We start from the raw sequence: 24379 nt of genomic DNA on the forward strand, positions 1-24379 counted from the left end.
GCAAGTATTCTGACAGACATGTTTTACACTCCTGAATTGTCATGCACATTAATTAGCTGCTTCCTGCATTGCTGCAGTGGAGCCCCCAGTGGACGTTTTCATGTTACTGTGACAGCCACAGTACAGTGCATATTTACGGAAGCGTATTGCATTCACTTGAGGGAAAAAAACGATGTTTTTCTGAATTAACGAGTTATCATCTCAGAATTATGAGAGAATTTTTCATGGAAAAAAGTTTTTGCTCTGTTTTTCTGAATTAATGACTTAATTATCTCAAAATTATGAGTGACACATTGTTACTCTGTTTTTATGAATGAATGAATCTCATAATTCTGAGATAATTAACTTGTTAATTCAGAAAAACAGAGCAAAAACTTTTTTCCATGAAAAATCATCTCGTAAGTCTGAGATAATTAACTCGTTAATTCAGAAAAACAGAGTAGATTTTTTTGTTTGTTCCTCAAGTGAATGCAATATGCTTCCGTACATATTAGCAATAAAAATTAAAAATCCTTTTTTTGTACAATCAGGATACTTAATGAATGAATGAACAATCAACCAATAAAAGCAAACAAGTCACCCTGCTTGACTTTCTCAGAGGACATGGCAAACAAATATCCATTCACAGAACAAAGTGTGATACTGAAAACACAAGTGAAGTTTTGTGTTTATAATATGCTTGTATTTATTAGTAGAGATAGTAGTTTAAAACATGCCCAAAGGTTCCTGAAGAAGAGGGCCGCTATATTTCACATTACAATGTGGTGATGGAGGAAAGCAGCACGTTGCATATTATCATCTTTTTGAACTGGTAATTTTAGTGTCCCTGTAACACAAAATTCAATTTCTTATTGAGGTTATAAATCTTCATTAGGACTCAGGAGTGACAAATTTCCGTTTTGCAGATATTTCTATTGCAAAGTTGTATAACTTCAGTTAGACTCGCAGAATAAAAAAGAAAGTATATATTTTTTTCATCTTGAGAAAGTCTTCAAGACCTGACATCACTGGAGATCAGTTGTCACTTTATTTCTGATCGCTGGCAAGAATGTAGAATTAGGCTCACGCCACTATATGTATTTTGTGATAACCATATTATTAATACTAATACTGCTATTATGAAGGATACAAAAGTAATGATGCCATGCCATCCCAATAAATGCTGTTTTGGTAAAAATCTGAATTTTAACTGAGATGTTTACTCTTTTAATCTAAACTTATCCAGCTAGTCAAAATTTGATTTTTGACAAGTAGTCAATGTACCGGTATTTATTATAAATGTTAATATTTTCTATTAAAGCACACTGACTTGCATACTGGCAGGCACTTTTTATGTCTGTATACATTTGCTAGGAATGTTTTAGTATCATGCAGAATGAATGAAGGGGATATGGTGAGTTTAGACTTTTAATTGAACCCTGGTTCAGTCTGTGTTTTGGGAACTAATGAGCCACAAGAGACATTTTTCATCACCAGCTAGGCTGTTCTAGAGATTCTCTGACCTCTGAACACAAAGTAAAATCAGCTTAAATCTTTTTCGCATGGTTCACCGGTTCAAGATGTGGTAATAAAAAGAGTGTACTTTCTGCTTTGGATGAATCATCAACTGGAGAACTACCAAAAGATTAAACTAGTAGGACACTGAAGGACTAGTCCTACTATTAACGTGCTGAATGACATAAAAAAGTGCTAAATTACAAGTAATCGTTTATGAATTCAATAATTAGGAATAAATAAAGTGATGTTAAATGAAAGTCTTACAAACAACAGAAACTCTTCAGATGGCACTGTGAAAAGCTTTTGAGACCAAAAGACATTGCATCAATCAATCTTCACAGGTTTATTTTTTTTATTGTGTAATGTTAAATATTGAGCTTCTGTGCAAAATATGGAATGTAAGTTACCTAAGCACAGAATCTTCAAATGAAAGATAGAAATCAAAATGAGTATGATTAGTACATAAAAAAAAAAAAAAGAATTTGGAATGAATTCAGTGGCTCACCAAAGTGTCACATTAAATTGAGATAAAAAAAAACCTGTTCTGTAGTGTTCTGAAGAGTCAGAACAGAATAATTGAACAGATCTATGACGGTTAAAACACTAAAACATCTCCATTTACGATACAATTAAAATTAAACGACTGACAACTCTCGGACTTTAAGCTTTGCCCTGAACAGCAACACAGATGATACAATGTATTTCATTAAATGAATAAATTCTAAATGACTTGAACTGAAAAATTTAATCCACCACCCATTTGAATAGTTTCAACACGTTTGGCACTTAGACATATCAGAGCCTCCTGTGGGCTAAGTAGGGATTTTTCAACCACCAAGAAGATCATCTGCAGAAGTATTTGATTCGAACACAGCCTTATGAAGCTCTCTGATCTTCACAGCACTAGATCAATGACCTTCATGAGCCAGAATCATGTTTCAACACTGGAGGATGAAAAAAGCAGGATGAAAATGAAATCCTAATGTCACTCAAGGAATGTGCTCAGCTATGGAGAAATGAGCATCTCTGCACAGCCAACAGGCAACATGGTAGAAAAATGATATTCCAAAACTGCACTTTTGTGAAGAGCTGACAATACATTCAAGAGATCTAAAGCACTCAAGAGTCCTATTTACAGTCCAGAGACTTTGTCTTTGCTTTACCTCAGTGTTTGAGTTGATGGTTGCAGCAGAGCATCTGATGTGGCTCAGTGTGCCAATGCTGATATGGAACATATATATAATACGGAAAGAGTATTTGGTTGGGCCAGTTTGGCATGTAGTGCAACATCACTGTATATAAATCTGTTAAAAATTAAGCTCACAGATCCGCTCAGGTCTTGTCTTTAGCGTCCCGCAATTCATAACAGCCCTTCGTTTTCAAAGCTGCTGTGCATGAGAGAGAAGGCAAACGGTACAAACTTGACGCCAGCGCCGCTGTAGAACTTATTTTGAAACTCCACCCTGAGGAGAAAGAGTTCATTTCCAATTGAATCATTTGAGTTCAGCAACTAACTTTGATGTGATTGCTGAATACTGATGTCTAAATCTCGCCTGAGCGCGATGGACTACAATAATACATGGTTTTGGTGATAGTGGTGTATATTTGAGGTGTTGTACTGACCAGTGGAGTCTGAGAGCATGAAGGAAGGCTGAAAGTCCCTCCATCACCAGCAGGATGGACACAGTGAGGACAGCAAACAGACCAAAAGCAGGCACCAGGAGCACAACACCCCAACTGGTGTCCACACGTAGGCCGTCCCGCATCACCATCGCCCACAATACTTCAGAGAGCTCTGGATCAAAACAAAACAAGTTTAGCATTCTTTTATTTTAAATGGACCATATTCTAGCCATTTTTATGGCCAATTTGCACTTGACTGGCTGTCACAAATGGTAAGTATTTTGGATGTTTGAGTCTAGACCAGAGGTTCGCTACCCATTTAACTTAAATGGTTAGTTCACCCAAAATTCTGTCATTTATTACTCCCCCTCATGCCGTTCCAAACTCGTAAGACATCCATTCATCTTTGGAACATAGATGAAGATCTTTTTTAATGAAATCTGAGAGCTTTCTGTCCCTCCATTGACAGCCTATGCAACTGACACTTTCAAGCCCCAGAAAGATCACAAAAGGGATCCACGTGACTCCAGTTGGCTATAAACATTTTGTAAATAAAGAGGGAGTCACGTGGATTACATTTATGATGTCTTTACCACCTTTCTGGGGCTTGAAAGTGTCAGTTGCATAGGCTGTCAATGGAGAGACAGAAAGCTCTCAGATTTCATTAAAAAAGATCTTCATCTGTGTTCCAAAGATGAATGAATGTCTTACGAGTTTGGAACGACATGAAGGTAAGTAATACATGGGTAATAAATAAATGTATGTTCTTTAATAAAAACAAAAGTTGTTTAAGGGGAAATTTTCATTTTTTTAGCACAAAATGTACCGGTCATTTATGGATATGTTACTCACGGGCATGTGCCAGGCTGAGAGCCCACAGGCGGAGGTAAGACGCAGTGTTAGAGATGCAGCCCAGACAGTACTCTATAGTGTGGATGGACTGATTGAGGAACAGATCTGCAAAATCAAGCTGTAGAAGAAAGGAAACATTCTTAGGCTCATAGGGAAAGTTGTTTATTCACACCAAACGCTGTACTGAACTGGTTGGTTCTGAATGTCTCACCTCCTCTGATTGGCTGTCAGAGCTGGAGGAGTGGCTGTCCAGACTGCTGCCTTCCTCCATATCATGAACTTGCATGAGAGAGAGCTCCTCCTCACTGTTCCGTCGTACACGCTGATACCCCTACAGAGAGAGAGAAAAAGAGAACATGAGCCAACAGGCTTCAGCTAACTGGAGAACACACGCACAAAAAGAGGATCCTCACCCTGTACATGTTCAGGCGGTCTCTGCCCTTGTGTTGCCAGTAGAGGTAGAGAGGTTTTCCCAATAATAACACAGGCACAGAGAACACGGCCACAATCACCAGGAACACTTGAAGCCCGGCCTATGGGAAAGAGGGAAAGTAAATAAAACGAAACCGATCTTTTTAGCATGTAAAATTGGAATGGCTGCACATCTGGTTCTTTGAGTCTAACCTGTCCCGGGAAAAGAGGTCGGTTAGAGTCCCCCTGCATCAGGAACATGTTGATAAAGTGGATGAGGATGCTGGGAGCTGTCTGAGAGTCTCGGACTGTGAAAAACAGCCACTTATAGACGATCATGAAGACCAGATAGCCGAAGAGACACAGCAGGAAGAGAAGCTCAGGAATAAATATCAGGTACAGATTATATGTCCGTCTGAAGTGCCTGAACAGAAGAGCATATTTAGCATTAGAAGGATCAAAGTCGCAACATTTAACATAGATCTATTGAAAATAGCTTTTCAAATATCCCACAGGTGATTGAAAACGCCAAGGACGACTCCAAAAGTCATGTGGATTATTCCTACAATCACAGACATCTTCATCTTATAGGAGTTCAGGAAGGTGAGACGGTTTGATGCCAGGTTCCAGATCTACAGAGAGTGCAAATAAACTATTATTAAATGAAAAATAATTATACATTTCATCAAGATTATAAACTCATAGCTTTTCATTCACGCAGAAAACCAATTAAGATTTTAAGTAAAGTGCCATGCATACATTCCTAATCGCGCATTGTGGCAATATCCTAGATTAAGTTGCAGCACTCCTGCATTTCAGTTCATATTATGGTGTCATTTATGTATATTTTAACTAGCACTGTGTCGTTCACTGGTAAGTACTTGTGAGAATCTGTATGGTGCCTTGTGTGTATATTGTACATTGATATTCCACCCCAGTGGATACACAATATCAAACATATAATCTATGCTATATACAAACCATAGACTTTCACCCTCCGTTACACTTGTTTTTATAGGTGATAGCAAATTGATTCATTTGTTTTGATTACATAGTAATAAAATGAAGTCAGAGACCTACCGGGTCTATTCCCACAGGATATGGCCCTTTAAAGACTCCTGTGATGTTTGGATTCAGTGCAAGTAAGCGATTTGAGCTGACAGTGCTCAAACTTAGGAAGAGGGGGGGAAAAAGAGAGCACATTAGAGCCACATACTGTAGACGAGAAATCTGATGTTCCCTACAAATAAAATTGCATTGCATCATCTGCATCATCTCCACCAGCGCAAGGCTCCAAATTTAGCTGTCAGCATTTATGGATGTCTTGTAAAAATTTCAAATTTATTTACCATTTATTGATTTCATCAGGTATATGATTGCAGGGATTACACTACCATTCATAAATCTGGGGTCAGTAACATTTTGGAATGTTTTTGAAAGATGTCTCCTTTGCTCACCAATGCTGCAATTATTTGATAAATATACAGTAAAAACTGTAATATTGCGAAATATTATTACAATTTAAAATAGTATATTGAATATATTTTAAAATGTAATTTATTCCTGTGATGTCAAATCTGAATTTTTGGCAGCAATTACTCCAGTCTTCAGTGTCACATGATTCTTCATAAATTGTTCTAATATGCACATACATGTGTTTTCAGGATTCTTGGATATAATATAGCAATTTAATGTGTCCTTGTTACATATATTATCTATTAAATTCTTTAAAAAAAAAAAAAAAAAAAAAATCTTACGAACCCCAACATTTTGAATGGTAGTGTATCCAGCACAAAACAGCATAATGAGACTCAAAATCATTGTTGCCTCCCCCTATTTGTGTACTTGGATTAAGATGTCAGGATAAAAACTGGCTGTAAAAGTAGCTGATCAATTGAATTAGCTTTAGTGAAGCCCATATTTCATCTCTGTGGAATCATGGAAAGTTGTACCTACATTTTAAAACAATTACTAGATAGATAAGATATTTAGCATACTACATTTTAAAACATTTGTTGCACACTGCCTACTGTGTGTGTAGACAGTCATGGTCAGAATTATTGGCACCATTGGTACCTTATTGGCACGTTATGAAATAACCACAATTATTGACACCCCTATACATTCTTATGAGTAAAATACTTAAGTACATTCGCATTCATATTTAAACAATTTTAGCAAACCAGGGTGACTAGAAACATGAAATTGTCCAGCCATGACTTGTTTCACAGCATTATAAATATGAGAAAACACAGAATTCCCTTAATCATCCATCACAATGAGTAAAACAAAAGAATATAGTTCTGCAGCAAAAGATTGTTGAGCTTCACAAAATAGAAAGTGGCTGCAAGACAACAGCAAGAGCACTACAAATTCCCATTTCCACCATCAGGGCAATAATTAAGAAGTTTCAATAAACTAAAGATGTTATGAATCTGCCTGGAAGAGGACATGTGTCTATATTGTCTTAATGTAAGGTGAGGAGGAGAGTTTGAGTGGCCAAAGACTCTCCAGGGATCACAGATGGAGAATTGCAGAGATTAGTTAAGTCTGGTGCTGGTTGAGGAGAGAACCCCTGATATGATTGTAAAGCGCTTTGGGTGTACAGTAGTACATATGAAAGCGCTATATAAATGCCTCATTCATTCATTCATTCATTCATTCTTGGGGTCAGAAATTAAAACAACCCCTACATCACCACATGTTGTTTGGGAAGGTTCCAAGAAAAATCCTCCTTTCTCATCCAAAAACAAACTCCAGCATATTCAGTCGTCAGACACGACTAGAACTTAAAAGGGACCGGGTTCTGTGGTCAGATGAAACTAAAAATGAGCTTTTTGGCAGCAAACCCACCAGATGGGTTTGGTGCAAACAGGGATAAAAAGTACCCCATGTCCACGGTTGGGCCTGTTTTTCTGCCGGAGGTCCTGGACTTCTTGTTCAGATACATGGTATCATGGATTCTAGCAAATACCAACAGATAAATCTAAACCTGACCGTTTCTGCTAGAAATCTTATTATGGGCCGTGGGTTGGATCCCAGCCCAGTTGGATGGCTGACAGCCATCAGGACAGCGATCCAAATCAAACATCAAAATCAACACAAAAATGTGTCACTGAGCACAAAATGAAGCTTCTGCCATGACCATCCCAGTCCCCAGACCTGAACCCTGTTGAAAATGAGTGGGGTGAACTGAAGAGAAGCACCAACATGGATCTGGGAATCTGAAGGATCTGGAGAGATTCTGTATGGAGGAATGGACTCTAATCTCTTGTCAGGTGTTCTCCAAACTAATCAGGCATTATAGAGCTGTTATCTTGGCAAAAGGAGGTTGCAAAAAGTATTGAATAAAAGGGTGCCATTAATTGTGGCCAACAGATATTGGAGAAAAACATTTCATAAAGAGATTTCTCACATGTTCAATTGTTTTACTTCAATGAAAGGTTAGATTTTTTATGAATTTAATTAAATATTAAAAGGATTAACAATGTTTATTAACAAATTTTTTTTACAGGCTTCTATGTTCATATTTACTAAGGGTGCCAATAATTGTGACCATGACTGTTTTATATATATATATATATATATTAGGGGTGTAACGATACACGTATTCGTATTGAACCGTTCGGTACGAGGCTTTCGGTTCGGTTTTCGGTACGCATTTTTGAACCGAACGGTTCGTTGGACCATTTTTCCTGCCGACCAAAATTTCGTTATTTCAAATGAAGGCGCGTCACGCGTGGCAAGCGCGCTCATAATGTGCGTGACCACAACATTGCCCAACATCAAATGGCAAATGTAATGTAAGCGGAACGAAACCACTCGTTATTGTGTGGTTGAAGGACCGTTTATCAGTTTGGACAAATACAGCGCGAGCCGATCTTAATCATCAGCACTGTTACTACACAGCCAAATCCAGTAAACAAAGCATTTGAATTCGCCACTGAAGTAATAACATCGCTGCGAGATCTAGTGAGAAACATTCACATTTCTCCGTTATTAACGGATCAAACAGCGCTGACGTGGAAACCAGGAAGAAACATTGTGCCATGAATGAACTATCCAGTGTCCACAGATCAGCACATTCACCATGGGTTTACTGTAGTAACACTACTAACTGTAACCATGGAAATTTGGCAGGAATAGTAGGCTATAATGCTTTCAAGTAACATCACGTCGGTTTTATTTTGACATTATGAATACAATTGCTGCCCTCAAATGTTAATCTGAACTAAAATAAACCTTTGTTTATAACTACTACAATATTACATTTAATTTTGTCCAAGGAGCTGTTTTGTTTTATAAGCTCCTAAGAAAAGTCAAGTATAGCTCCATCATTGCTCAAAGTTAAAAAATATCATACTTTATGATGTTAGTTTTAATAAAAATATAATTAAAAAGATTAAATCAAGGAAATTTCTCTGGCATTTCTTTCTTTTTGCTGTATCGGAAACGTACCGAATCGTACCGAACCGAACCGTGACACAAGTGTATCGTATCGAACCGAACCGTGAATTTTGTGAACCGTTACACCCCTAATATATATATATATATATATATACAGTATATATATATATATTAGTGGTGGGCCGTTATCGGCGTTAACGTGCTGCGTTAACATGAGACTCTTATCGGCCGATAAAAAAAATATCGCCGTTAATCTATTCTCAAAGTTGGGTTGGGAGCTGGGTCTATACTACGCAAGCTATGATGACTTTCACCTTGATATTTTAGTGCAGATGTATAGCTAGCCGAATTGCACTGTAGGGGGCATTTAATACCAATATATTGAAACGATATATTGAAACGAATACCAATATATATCCATACTCCCTTAATAAAGGAGTCCAGACATTAGAAAAATATCAGTCTATGCGTTTTATATTTAATATGAGGGAAATACACATCCGTAACGGACGTGACAAAAAAACTTGAACTTTTAGGTGGCAAAAGTTCAAAAAGTAATACTACCCACCGGATGAAGAAGGGTTGGCTATCCACAGAACATAAAATATTAATTTTGTCGTATTTTTCGTGTACGCATTTATGAGGGAAAAACAATGTTACGTGACAGTTCCCCGTTACGGACGTGACCGCTCTGAAAGCGGCACTGAAAGACTGCTTTAAAACTTTCCCAGAGACATCAAACATAAAGCACAAAGCCTTTCATTAAGATTAATTTCGTTTTATATTAATTGTATCTTAATTTTAATCAATGTTTCATCAACCAATTGCCTGGATTTAATAAATAAGAAGTAAATATAGCAGACAATTAGGGGTGGAACGGTACACAGAAGTCACGGTTCGGTTCATACCTCGGTTCAGACATCACGGTTCGGTACGATTTCGGTACAATGGAGGGAAAAGCAAAACAAAAATGCAGAAGGCATTGTATTTTTAAAATAAGTTTTATTAAAAAAGGCATAGAACCAGTTTATGCACTGACAATAGTTTTATATAATTAGTTTATTAATTAAATTAATAAAAAGACAAAAAGACCTTGCAATATGTTTGGTAATTGTACTATTAATTTAAAATTATTTTGCTATATTTCAGATCAATATATTTGTTTTCCTTAATTTTAATTAACATTATGAATTGACAATGTAACATTATTCTCATCTGAATTATAAATAATTGATTTCTGCATGTATAAAATAATACTACCATTAAAAACATTAAAGTTTCTTTTTTTAATGAATGTAGAATGTGTAAGATTAGTGCTCCGAGGACAAGAAATGGAAACCAATGCAATATGACAAATGTCCAAAAGATGGGACCCACTGCACAGACTGTTTTGAAATGGAGTTGGATAAATATGTTTTGCTTTTAAAACAGTGTGTGTGTGTGATTTTGGTTGGGTGACAGTTGTAGGTTACAGTGTGACAAAAGCACAATGTTGTGTTTTATTGCGAGTGTACACAAATATAAGTAAACACTTTGCAGGTTTAATGATCTGTATGAACAAAATGACGGAGTAGGCCTATCTCTCTCTCTCTCTCTCTCTCTCTCTCTCTCTCTCTCTCTCTCTCTCTCTCTCTCTCTCTCTCTCTCTCTCTCTCTCTCTCTCTCTCTCTCTCTCTCTCTCTCTCTCTCTCTCTCTCTCTCTCTCTCTCTCTCTCTCTCTCTCTCTCTCTCTCTCTCTCTCTCTCTCTCTCTCTCTCTCTCTCTCTCTCTCTCTCTCTCTCTCTCTCTCTCTCTCTCAGCCTGTTCATTATGCGGTCACGGTCACACCAAACGCGAATAGAGCGTCAAATTCGCGTCTAGTTCGACGCTAGTCCAAAGCAAATAGGACGCGCGTATAAAGCCAACGTTTGAGTGAACGCGCGTTCAGAGCTAAGCCGATGCTACAGATTATGTGTCCCTAAAGAACCCGCGTATCTAACAGTAGTTCCGCATTACATTAACTAATTTTATACCGTGTATTCTCCGTGTAAATTCGTGCACCGAACCGTGACGCCCGTACCGTTTCGGTTCGATACGAATATATGTACCGTTCCACCCCTACAGACAATAGATAATCACGACACGGAGGCGCCGGCGCGTGAACTGTAGCTCGTCTTGTGAGTCATAAATGAAACAAAACAGCGTATAAGGTAGGCCTACTTGCCTCAGGAGTACAGTGGGTGGCGTGAGGTGCGAATGTATAATGTAGAGAATAGTTACGAAAATGGAGAGAAAATATAAATCGGGCGCATTAAAAAGAAAAGAACGAGAAAGTCTTTGTGTTTTATTTAACATAAGCTTACTTGGCTCAACAATTGACACATTATTACATATGCATTCATCAGATATTTTACGGTTTTAATTTTAAAATGACTTGGTAGCAGAGGGCCCCATGATGAAGCTCCGCCCCCACTGTACTGAGAGTCTAGCTCCGCCCCTGCCCATCTTACAAACTACCTGCGAGGTTATTTATTTGGGTAGCACACATTCAGAATGCCTTCGGCAGAATTCAAATGAGCCATTTTAATCTAGATTAATTCCAAGATTACAGTGAGATTAATCTAGATAAAAAAATGTATCTATGCCCACCACTAATATATATATATATATATATATATATATATAAGGATGCAGTACACTGTATTCTGTGCTTTGAACACTCACTTCCAGTCTCCATGTTTGAACATGGCACTGACATTCCATCCCGAGCCGAACAGGTTGAGTGATTTGGAGAAGCAGTCATTGTATATTAATCCGGTGTAGACTGAAAATATGCCCATCAACAGGATGATGTAGCGGCCCTCGAAAAAAATGTTCAAGATCTAAACAAATGAATACAATGTTAATAAAACTGTAATGCAGTTAACAGAAACATAAACAGTAAACTATTGCTAAGGCTAAATAATGTCTTAGCGTTCGCTTTCTTTTTAAAAACCACATCTAAATGAATGAGAGAAGAAAGTTAATGCTCGGTTGTAGGCAAATACAGCCATGTCAAAACAGCAAGCTGAATGCACCTCATTCCTGGTTCTCTTCAGTTTGCGGTCATTCTCATAGAGAACCATCCACAGAGCAAACAGTGCCATGATGATGCCGTGCCCGAGGTCTCCAAACATCACGGCAAACAGGAAGGGAAAGGTAATGATTGTATATGGAGCTGTGAGGTGTGATAAAAAAAGCATTCACATCTTATCTAAGCATCTATATGTATGAAGAATTGAGGACATGTAAAATGGGGACATGCATATATGATTGAGGATGTAAAAAAAATGTCCCCTTATTGTCTTTTGAACAGCTGCCCTCTCACCTGGGTTGACCTCTCTGTAGCTGCCCACGCCGTAAGCGTCCACTATATTCTGAAAGCCTGAGGTAAACTTGTTGGTGCGTATGAGGGTCGGTGGAGTGTCACTGCTTGGGATACGATTGACAAATGACGGAACTGTGGCTCCACTCTTCCTCTGATGAAACAACAAAAATAGCACAGCAGAGTTAAGGATATGTGCACACAAATCAATCAGATGTATTTGAATTAATGCGCCACCTAAAATAATGTCAGGTTGCTTACCGATCCATCATCTAGCGCTCTCCGAAGAGCAGGCAGATCGTTTACAGGACACCACCCCTCAGCTATGTGGCACTTGTTTGTGACATCGAAACTGCAGAGGTTGAGGATGTGGTATATGGCCTTCATTTTCTTAACCTGGATTACCCAAATGTACACAGACTCTGAGGCCTTGATCAACACCTGCCTCAGGTAATCCTCAGTGCGGTAAAGAACCTATGAAGAAACCACCAAAAGCATTTCAACAACGCAACATAAGAGTGTTAATGTGCTAAAAATAAGATGAAAACAAGCAACTTTGTCATAACTATAAGAGAAAAGATATATACAGGTAGAAAACCGCTGTTCTAGAAGTATTAATAACTAGGTCTATAGGATGTGTGTATTTTCCAGAAGGTCAATGACACGTGACACGAGCAGCCACACATGGCATTTATTGCCCTGGTTTCTGAACGGTGCGCTCAGATGAACCTAAAAGCATTTTGCCCTGCTGATCTTCAATCAATCGAGAAACATTTTAAGCACAGAAACAGCCTTTTCTTGATTGACTGGGCGAGCCTTTTCATTTTCATAGGTTTTCCTATATTTTGTCCTGTTTATGACACTTGAACAGGAACCTGAAAGGAACAGTGTGTGTTGAGAGTATCAAATACACATGATTCGCTAGTGGAGACTTGCCTAGACCTCATGAATATCATGTGCTTAGCTGGGCCACTAACACAATCTTCTTTCTTTCTCTTACAGAGCAGTCACAAGCAAACTTAAATGCCTTTGAAACTAACCTGATATAAATATATCTATAAATAAGTATGATAATACAATGTGGACTCAAGTGTATGGTTTAGTAACTTTGTTTGGTAGCATTATTATTGCTAACTGCATTATTTAGTAATTTAATTATTTTTGTGCAAGTGAGATGCGTAAAGAGCATCTGTTGCATAAATCATTGTCTGTCTGGTATCTATAAGCAGCACATTCAATATATTTTACTACGAGTAAAATATACACACAACTCTTATTTTGTGTTAACTACAGTTAAAGAAATCTAAATTAATCACAACTATTTATTAAGACTACCCTTTTACAGCCCTTGTTTTTATCTAAAAAGATAGTTGATGCAAAGAGAACAGGGTGTAAATGTAAAATATGTGGTGAAAATATTGATGAAGCAAGTTGATGTAGGCAAGTGAAAATATGAACAGAACTGAGAAAATAGTATTTATGAAGATAAATGATAGTCTGTGTCTCACAGGGCAAAGGAGTGAATGTTTACAGGATATTTTAGGCAAGCAACTCTCTAATCATGGTTTTTCCTGTAGTTGTAAGCCTTCATTTGATTAGTCTGTTCTCAGGGAAGCACAAAACATATTGTTCTGATCCAGGTAGGCTGCAAAATTCCATTGCATTCTTGTTGGGAGTGGATGCTAACTGATGAGTATAATCTTACCTTGTTTTTACACAAAATGTTTTGCTATATTTTATTTTCAAATTTAGTTATATTTACATATTTGTATATTTACAGTAGGCATAATTGGATGCAAGTCCAAGTAAATTTTCTCTCATTCACCTGACTCATACATGTGTGCTTTTTAAATGCAATTGGCTCATGTAATAGTAATATAGATCTTTGTTGTATTTTAAGTGATATAACGGATTTTATAAACAACTATAAAAGTTAATTTTCAGCTTTCTCCGTCTCTCTGCACTGGCGTCGTGCAAATACTCACTAGATCGGAAATCCAACATGCGGCCATATGCAACTAGCCCATTGTCACGTTTTCCATCACCATTTGACAATATCCCAAACACCAACAAACACTGAAATGACTATTGATACGGACATGGTGTTTCAGTAACTGTCTAAAGCATCTGAATACGAGGCACGTGTTTGTTGCCAAGCATCTAGTTGTAACATTCTAAGGGCCATTCACACAGAACTTGTTTTTTTCCTTCCACTGCACTACATTTTCATTGACTTTCAATAGCTATGTTTCCGTCCATCTATCAGGGAAGCCACTGTGGCTCTTTTTTCCTACGTTATAAATGACTTGCGTCTCAGAGCACGCAGATGAAACGCAATAAATGCTGTCATGTTATCTTGCGTTTGGATGCCAGGTGTTTGGGAATGCAATCATGACGGTTCTGGGAGGTCATTAAACCAAATAATTCTGATGACAGACTTTGGCTCAGGCATTTCAGAATGACCAACATTTGAGATTCTGTGTGATGTAATTGGTCTGCTGGTTAATTCGCATTTTATCCGCTGTTGATGCGCATTTTTAGAATTTAAATGTGTATAAAAAAACGTATGCGCTTAATTGAGGCGGATACATTTTTTATCCGATAAGAAGACATGAGCATAAACTATTATGCGAACACATTTACCGAATAAATCCCTCAATGCACAACAAAAAAACTCACGTGACTTTGCCTCAACATTGGAAATGATTGGATAACTGGACTAGCCAGCGGACCAATGGCATCGCATCGTTTGGTCATTCTGAATTGCCTAAGCCAAAGTCTCTTTTATTGCCTTTTTCCCCCAATCACATATTTTAGTAATCATCATAAATTCAACCTTTTGAAATCGGATGTTGCGTTACCACGGAAACTGTACTTTAAATTTTAGCGGGCTCCTTCCCCTAGTGGGTGATGTTGGGTTTCATATTACACAATTCGTTTTTAACTATTTTATAATAAAAAAAATTCTAACCTTGACAAAACATATCGTCGGAAAGGACTGAGACTCAATCTTCCATATTTGGCGAGTGTTTTTGGATAGAAGTGATATTGTGAAAAATTTATTAAGAATACATTAAAAAATTCAATGGATTGCGGGTGTCACCCATTGGCTATATTTGGTATAGCGCCTAAACAAAATCTCATAGGAACTTCAATTTTTGTGATCTCAACTTCAAATTTGGAACACAACTTGGTTAGACATATGGCTTTGATTTTATAGCCATTTTAGAGTAAAAATTATTTTGTAATATGTATATTTTTTATAAAATAAAAAATGTTTAGTACAGTCCATTTGTTTTACTGTAAAGTCCATAACTCTTTTTACACTTTCATTTTTTTAAGTGCATTCACTTAAACGTGCTGAGGGTCTTCTTTAAAAAGAGACCAAAAAGAGTCTGTACTCCAAAGCATTCACGAATTACAACCATTTTCAAGTCTTTGTTCAAAAAGGGAAAAAAGAAAGACCAGCCAGTAAATGACTAGTGAGATCACACTTACACTCTTCATTCGTGTTCCACACAAAATGTGTGTCTCATAAACTTTAACAAGTGAGAAGACAAGCTCATCCTGACTCACCGTGTGCAAGTCCTGAATACGTGTGCGAAGCCCCTCCACCACATCTGTTCTCTCCTCGTTACTGTTGGGGTACGGGTACAGGTGACAGTGGTAACTATGGAAACAAAAAAACAATCTTTTTAAAACTACAGCACTTCCACTTTCTATAAAAGAATAAAAATACTCAGAAAGAATTCAAATAAATTTAAGAAATGAAAGTCATGAAGCTTCCCCTAAATGTAACAGGGAACAAGACTTATAAATCTTTATAAACAGCAGCAGCTCCCTGTCTGTCTCAGTGGCGCAATCAGTTAGTGTGTCGTGGTTAAATGCAGCAGATATATGGTAGCTCAACAAATAAAGTTCTTTAAACCAGACTGATTAACAGAATCACTAAGTAAAAGTAGAATATATTAATTTAATTTAAAAACCAAGTTACCAGTCACATATCTTCTTAACTTTCTGTCCAATCTGATCTCCCCAGTAGGAGATAAGGAAGACCACATTCCTGGTTGGCTCCCCCTGACAAACCAGACAGAGAACAGACCATCACAAAAAACCTGATAGCTATAAACTGAAGCAAGCATGCATTTGTGTTACCAAAAAGATTTGATGTTATAAACAAATGTCAACTGGTCTCACCGAATCAGGGTCACCCAGAAGCTCGTCTACTTCAGAGTAGCTGAGGATGGTGTAGCCCTTACACACTCTCCAAAGCATTCGCTCAAATGCCTCGATTTTTACGCTCTGGATGAGCCCAGAAATGAACCTGACCAGCAGGGACAGAGGATTACGAGCTCAACTTTACAACAGTGGTATGAATTGAAAACTTTTGGGATATTAACACCAAAGGTTTTGCATGCCTTTAAACATCCATACAGAAAACAGGATATACTATGTATATATATAAAATGCATTAAAGGGTTAGTTCACCCATGACAATTCTGTCATTAATTACTCACCCTCATGTTGTTCCAAAGCTGTAAGTATTTCGTTCATCTTCAGAACACAAATGAAGAAGTTTTTAATGTAATCTGAGAGATTTCTGTCCCTCCTTTGACAGTCTATGCAACTACCACTTTGTTCATAAAGTTCATAAAGACATCGTAAAATGAATTAATGATTTGAGCGGCTTAGTCAAAATTTTCTGAAGAGACTCAATCGCTTTATATGATAAACAGATTAAATTTAGGCTTTTATTCACATTTAAACATTGATCAGCGAGCGAACATAAACCGAAGCTCAACCGAACGTGCGAGCACAAACCTCATTTGTTCTTGCGGAAGCTCAAACGGGCTGCGTAACACGAGAATGAACCTCATTTGTTCCTGCGGAAACTGAAACGGGCTGCGTAACACGAGAACGAACCTCATTGGTTCTTGCGGAAGCTCAAACGGGCTGCGTAACACAACAAAGAACCTCATTTGTTCTTGCGGAAGCTCAAACGGGCTGCGTAACACGAGAATGAACCTCATTTGTTCCTGCGGAAGCTGAAACGGGCTGCGTAACACGAGAACGAACCTCATTGGTTCTTGCGGAAGCTCAAACGGGCTGCGTAACACAACAAAGAACCTCATTTGTTCTTGCGGAAGCTCAAACGGGCTGCGTAACACGAGAATGAACCTCATTTGTTCCTGCGGAAGCTGAAACGGGCTGCGTAACACGAGAACGAACCTCATTGGTTCTTGCGGAAGCTCAAACGGGCTGCGTAACACAACAAAGAACCTCATTTGTTCTTGCGGAAGCTCAAACGGGCTGCGTAACACGAGAATGAACCTCATTTGTTCCTGCGGAAGCTGAAACGGGCTGCGTAACACGAGAACGAACCTCATTGGTTCTTGCGGAAGCTCAAACGGGCTGCGTAACACGAGAATGAACCTCATTGGTTCTTGCAGAAGCTCAAACGGGCTGCGTAACACGAGAACGAACCTCATTGGTTCTTGCGGAAGCTCAAACGGGCTGCGTAACACGAGAATGAACCTCATTGGTTCTTGCGGAAGCTCAAACGGGCTGCGTAACACGAGAATGAACCTCATTGGTTCTTGCGGTAGCTCAAACGGGCTGCGTAACACGAGAATGAACCTCATTGGTTCTTGCAGAAGCTCAAACGGGCTGCGTAACACGAGAACGAACCTCATTGGTTCTTGCGGAAGCTCAAACGGGCTGCGTAACACGAGAATGAACCTCATTGGTTCTTGCGGAAGCTCAAACGGGCTGCGTAACACGACAAAGAACCTCATTGGTTCTTGCGGAAGCTCAAACGGGCTGCGTAACACGAGAATGAACCTCATTGGTTCTTGCGGAAGCTCAAACGGGCTGCGTAACACGAGAATGAACCTCATTGGTTCTTGCGGAAGCTCAAACGGGCTGCGTAACACGAGAATGAACCTCATTGGTTCTTGCGGAAGCTCAAACGGGCTGCGTAACACGAGAACGAACCTCATTGGTTCTTGCGGTAGCTCAAACGGGCTGCGTAACACGAGAATGAACCTCATTGGTTCTTGCGGTAGCTCAAACGGGCTGCGTAACACGAGAATGAACCTCATTGGTTCTTGCGGAAGCTCAAACGGGCTGCGTAACACGAGAATGAACCTCATTGGTTCTTGCGTAAGCTGAAACGGGCTGCGTAACACGAGAATGAACCTCATTGGTTCTTGCGGAAACTCACACGGGCTGCGTAACACGAGAACGAACCTCATTGGTTCTTGCAGAAGCTCAAACGGGCTGCGTAACACGAGAACGAACCTCATTGGTTCTTGCGGAAGCTCAAACGGGCTGCGTAACACGAGAACGAACCTCATTGGTTCTTGCGTAAGCTCAAATGGGCTGCGTAGCACGACAAAGAACCTCATTGGTTCTTGCGGAAGCTCACACGGGCTGCGTAACACGAGAATGAACCTCATTGGTTCTTGCGGAAGCTCAAACGGGCTGCGTAACACGAGAACGAACCTCATTGGTTCTTGCGGAAGCTCAAATGGGCTGCGCAACACGACAAAGAACCTCATTGGTTCTTGCGGAAGCTCAAACGGGCTGCGTAACACGAGAACGAACCTCATTGGTTCTTGCGGAAGCTCAAACGGGCTGCGTAACACGAGAACGAACCTCATTGGTTCTTGCGGAAGCTCAAACGGGCTGCGCAACACGACAAAGAACCTCATTGGTTCTTGCGGAAGCTCAAACGGGCTGCGTAACACGAGAATGAACCTCATTGGTTCTCACATGTCAAGCGAACATGATTAAGCTTCCGTTTACCACAACTGATGTGTCAGCTGATGAATGGCTATATGCAGGGTTTGAAATTAACATTTTCACTCACAGGCCAATTTGGCTATTAATTTTTTAAGTTACCAGCCATTCAGAACTTCTACTAGCCAAAAAAGAAAAGAAATTAACCAGATTAACTACGTTATATATTTCTTATTCAAACAAAATCCTTCTCCCTTCCTATTTCACCCTCATGCTTTTCACCAAAAATGTGTTTTAGGTGGACAGATCAATACAGTACAAGGAACATCAAACCAATTTAGTATGTTGAAAAATAATGTCTTTTCTGTTAACCATATGCTTTTTAATCTTCACTATTGCTTCAATGCAAATGAACAAACGCGTCGTTATTTGTTGCCTAGGCAAGGCAAGGCAAGGCAAGTTTATTTATATAGCACATTTCATACACAATGGCAATTCAAAGTGCTTTACATAGAAGAAATTAAAATAATCAAAACATATAATAATCATACAATAATCATGCCTAGTGACGGCATGTTTAAGACAGACAGATACGCGGATTCTGTGCAATACGCTGTTATTTAATAGATCACGATGACTCACGAGTTGAGTATTTGCGCTAAATCTTACACTTACACAAACTTCCCCAGTAAAGTGAATAAACAAATAATTAATAAGTAACACGCCAAATTGGCTAAGCGTTTGAAAGCGATACCCTGCCACAGTTGATTTTTTTGGGTGTTAATTTCAAACCCTGGTTATATGTGAATAAAAGCCTAAATTCAATCTATTCACCATATAAAGCAATCGTGTCTCTTCAGAAAATTTGGAATAAACCGCTCAATTAATTTGGATTAGTTTTACAATCTCTTTGTGAACTATTTAAAGCGTCAAAGTGGTAGTTGCGTAGTTGTCAATGGAGGGAGAGAAATCTCTCACATTTCATTAAAAAGATCTTCCTTTGTCTTCCGAAGATGAACTAAAGTCTTATGGGTTTGGAATGAGGGTGAGTAATTAATGACAGATTTTAATACATATCGGCGCGCTGACCACGAGGCTATAGGTGCCGACCAGATTTTTCATTTTTGGGTGAACTATCCCTTTAATGCCCGGGTATACGCCGTTTCCTGCATTTCACTCTGTTCACATACAGTTGAGCGAGCAAGCCTTTTAAACTATACAACATTGACTGCGAGTGCAGAGGACCTTTCTTTTCAAGCGATCAAATCATTCACACATATGCAGTTGTCCACACAGACACAAAACAATTGAGCTGCACACAGAAGGTGTGCAACAGTGGACTGTTCTGAAAATGAAAATGACATCACATTAACTGTTGGTGAGCCTGAGCAGAACGCAGACAAGGGAAGTATACTTTCAACTTTATGTTTTTAAACACTGCTCACCCAAGCTTGGCTCCAAGCCTCTGCATGCTGGTGTAGTCCATCACAGGTTCTTTCTCTAGAAACGGAAACTCTTCATACTGGGCCTGTGTCGACTCCCTCTAATCATACACAAGCAGAAACACAGCAAGATATTAGATTCACAAACACATATGTGGTATATTGAGTTTGTACGATATATCAATCTTTTTTTTGTAAACGATATAGAATGAGGCAATACCGTTTATATCGATGAATACAGTAGTGTGATATTATGAGCGCATCTGAATCCAATTTGTCCTAAACATGAGATATGCGTTATATTAAGGGCTTTAAAATAACTCTTAAGATATAGTTGACACTTATAGTTTGAAGCGGCTTGCCCCATCAGATGCTCTGACAGATACTTGTGCCGTTTAATGCTTTTGAGATGTGGTGTTGTCCTTAGTGCATAACTTTTCCCAGATATATTCCTCATCTGTTAAAGTCATGCAAATATTTCCATTTTGCTGTCGGGAGTGGACAAGCCTTCCCCAAGTGAGTCTCCGCTAAACTTCACACACTTGAAACTTCACACAATGAACGAGCGCAGTCACGCGCATGTGCGCCAAACAGATGAAGCGGAACAGAATAGGATGCAATAATTATGACTAAAATATAGCTACATTTTGCTAAAATATTTGTTGTTGGACAATAAATGTGCCATATGTAGAATTTTAAACCTACAAGTAAGTGTATTTTTATCATAGCAAAAACTGTAAAGTGACTATAGTTAATGGGGTAATCAAATTTATTTTCATTTTTAGTTTAGTGAAATTACCTTCTGCTTTAAAAAACATTATTTTGTTTTTAGATTGTAATGTTACGTTGCAATGTGATTTGAACTCTTTTGAGTTTTGCATACAATATATAGCATAGCATACATGGTTACATTCACTTTATTTGTTTTCATAGCCTTTAATATGAACATTGTTTGTATGACAACATTGGGCAGAATGTGAAATAACTTTTGTGTTTAAATAATTACAGTTTTTTTTTAAATCCAAATAGAAAAAAAAAAGTAGAAAATACCAAGATATATACCGTATATCATCATTCAGGCAAATATTATTTTTGTATATTATATATATATATATATATATATATATATATTTTTTTTTTTTTGCCATATTGGCCAGCCCTAGGCCCATTATAGCCTCCAGAATCAAAAAGAAGAGGTCAAGAATTACAAGTTCTGGCAGTCAGTGAAAATCAGGTGACTCCAAATCACCTGCATGAAACCCACAATCCTGCTCTCTAGAGATAAATTCCTTTCAATTACACGAAAGAGGTCGAACATGGTCATGTATCAAAAACATCAAAAGACACAGAGAAACAAAAGACAAAATGCAGACAAGACTGAACTAAGATTTTTTTAAAACTTTGATTCATATGAAGATATGGTAAATTCTTCCACCAGTCAGACGTCTTTTTTAATTAAGCTCAAAACTTGTGACAGGGAATCACATGTCCTACCTCTACACTGTGGTGCACAAAGTTGCGTGTGATGCGCAGCATATGCGTGTACTCAGTCAGTTCTAGAAGGTTCTTCTGAAGTTTCTCCTTGTTCCTGGTGACCTCACTCAACTCTAGTTCCAGTCTCTGAAGTTGCTCCTAAAACAAAGCACAAAGGCCTCAGTCATAACTAAATATCAGCATTCATATCACTGCACAGGCATTGAGGAAAGTGTTCCTGAAAGAGATCTAGTAGGGCACTGCAAAACAGACTTCAACTGATTGATTGACATTAATGTCAAATACAGGCAATAAATTAATTAAATAAGGACAAGACGATGGATATGCATTTAGATTTAAGAAAGGGCTAATGCCAAATATTCTATCAATGTAAAATAAGGGGAGTTTTTAAATGTTCTTAAAAGTTATCTTTATAACAAAAGTAAATAGCTCAGCTATGAAAAGACAGAAAACAGAATAAGAATTATATAAATTATATTTAAAGCAGGTTTAACTAGGCAACTGCCAGTGAGAGTACAGACCGGAAAAAAAAAAAAAAGAAATTTGAAAGGTCAACTAATAACACAAGAGCTAAACAAATGAACCGTGTTGAACAGATCTCACCATTATGACCATCACATGTTTGGGTAATGGTGCAGCTGGGTTCACCTCGCCTTCTGGCAGTGGGATGTCTTCTTTTTTAATTTCCCTCAGAAGATATCCTGTTACACAAGTCCACTTTGAGTTCATTATGTTTCTGAGCATTGATCAAGTGCCATCACAACATATAAAAATGAAACACCTTACTGAATAAACTCACCTGAATGCAATGTGAATAACCTAATTTGTATATCTTAGGTTTAACGTTCATGTGTTCAGAAAGTATTGAAACCCTTTAACAGATCTATCATTTTACTGAAATACTGTAACATGATTTTTTTTAACTATGCCCTTGGCCTTATTAGAGTAAGAATTGAACAGCAAAGCGTTCACCTAGAATCCTCTCCATCTCTTCACATTTCTTGATTTCATTGACAAACTTGCGCTGAAAAGAGTTCACACTTGGGTTGAGCTGAAACAAATAAAAACATCAGATTAGAAAATCATGTACATTAAAATAATAAGTTAAAATATGGAAATGAATGTGTCATGACATTTCTATTCTAACTATTTGAATTTATTTTACACAGAGTTAAACACTGTATAAAGATTCTTTGTTAATGACTTAATAAGAGATAATAAAATTGTGCAAACTAAAGTGTGCTAAACATTTATACATCTTTTAGATCTGGTGCTTGATTTTAGTGTTCTGTTTTTTTGTGATTGACTTTGTGCCTTATTCTTTAAAAAGGTTGTTGGAAATAAACAAGAATTTTTAATAAAACATGTTGTGAGCTTATTGGCAACAGGGGTGTGCCTAAAAGGTACACAAATGTACCCATTAAGCACAGCCAGACTTTTTGTATTTAATTATGTATTGTACATAATTAAACTTCATTGAAATGCATTTGTCATTTAAAATTAAATCAAATATTATTGTGTGAAAGATTAATATTTTATTTTAACATAACTTCTTGTACTGAAACCAATATCCTGTGCACTAAAAATGTCCCAATGTAGATTTTGGTGAGCTTAATAGGTACGTTTAGCCTACTTTATTAAAAATGGAGAAATGTTCGTCTAATTAAAGACTTGATCACTTGTTCCTGCTTTTAAATAGCATAATTCATATCACGTCACACAAAAAGATTATACACTTACGTCTCTGAACTCCAGCAGCCCCAGTTCGCCCAGTTCACTGATACAGTCATAAGCGGATCCGGACTGCAGAAAGAGTTGGGCCAGACACATCTCCTCACTCCGAAACAACGAACCCATGTTGACAAAACACGTCCTACCCTCACCAGGGGAGGGTTAAGAAGTGTTAAATTCGCCAGGCAGTGAAGTTAAAGGTGAATAAGAAACCCTACAGGTCCGGGTTATGTGCTGACTGGACTTTTGGACTGGGCTGATGAATAAATGTCTGTCAGCGTTGGGGCTCTAACTTCAACTTCAGCCGCTTTATCAGTGACACGTCTCCCGTCTCCAGTCCCAACAGCCACATCTGAACACTGAAAAACCGCTGTCAGTCCTTATACGAATCAGATCCAAGGCTCCAGTACTGTTAGGTCGTCCATCCCAGGTTGAAGTTCGGCTGAAATCCCACAGCACCGAGTCTTTTAATAAAAGTGACTTTCCGTTGTAATTTGCGCTGTCTTGGTTCCAGATAGCACCGAGCTAGAAGCTACTGTCGAAGGTGTTTGGCCTCTCATTCAATAATCTGATCTCGGTGAGTTATCCCCCCTGTTGTCTTTTACAGATTATCATGTAATGTTTAACAACAGTTGATAGTCATTCGTGCTTGTTTCTTTCTGCCTTTTCCGAACACGAACCTCTAATGCAGCCAAACTTCTTGGTCCGTCACAGTAGAGACTCGGCACTTACTTTCCACAGTTGAGTTACACTTCAAAATAAAAGTCTCGGCTTTTTTGTGTTAGATAAAATTAAACGCTGCGCTGGAATTAAACGAATTTAAATGTCTAAATACAAT

General features: G+C 38.2%; 1 protein-coding gene across 1 annotated transcript; it reads right to left on the reverse strand.

Moving 5' to 3' along the window:
* Positions 1–2388: 2388 nt before the first annotated feature.
* On the reverse strand, positions 2389–24277 carry atp6v0a2b (ATPase H+ transporting V0 subunit a2b). Its single transcript, XM_056244012.1, has 20 exons — positions 23551–24277; positions 22783–22861; positions 22414–22511; positions 21811–21948; positions 20320–20417; positions 16331–16457; positions 16128–16210; positions 15710–15803; positions 12395–12607; positions 12137–12287; positions 11847–11986; positions 11494–11651; positions 5464–5554; positions 4897–5015; positions 4597–4807; positions 4386–4505; positions 4184–4303; positions 3973–4090; positions 3121–3292; positions 2389–2960 (listed from the first exon to the last, which is right to left on the reverse strand). The coding sequence occupies exons 1-20, from the start codon at positions 23665–23667 to the stop codon at positions 2858–2860; spliced, it is 2550 nt and encodes an 849-aa protein (XP_056099987.1). The 5' UTR covers positions 23668–24277; the 3' UTR covers positions 2389–2857.
* Positions 24278–24379: the final 102 nt, after the last annotated feature.

This window comes from Rhinichthys klamathensis, unplaced genomic scaffold (assembly GCF_029890125.1).
Source record: "Rhinichthys klamathensis goyatoka isolate OS25496 unplaced genomic scaffold, OSU_Roscu_1.1 h1tg000899l_1, whole genome shotgun sequence".
Lineage (NCBI taxonomy): Eukaryota > Metazoa > Chordata > Actinopteri > Cypriniformes > Leuciscidae > Rhinichthys > Rhinichthys klamathensis.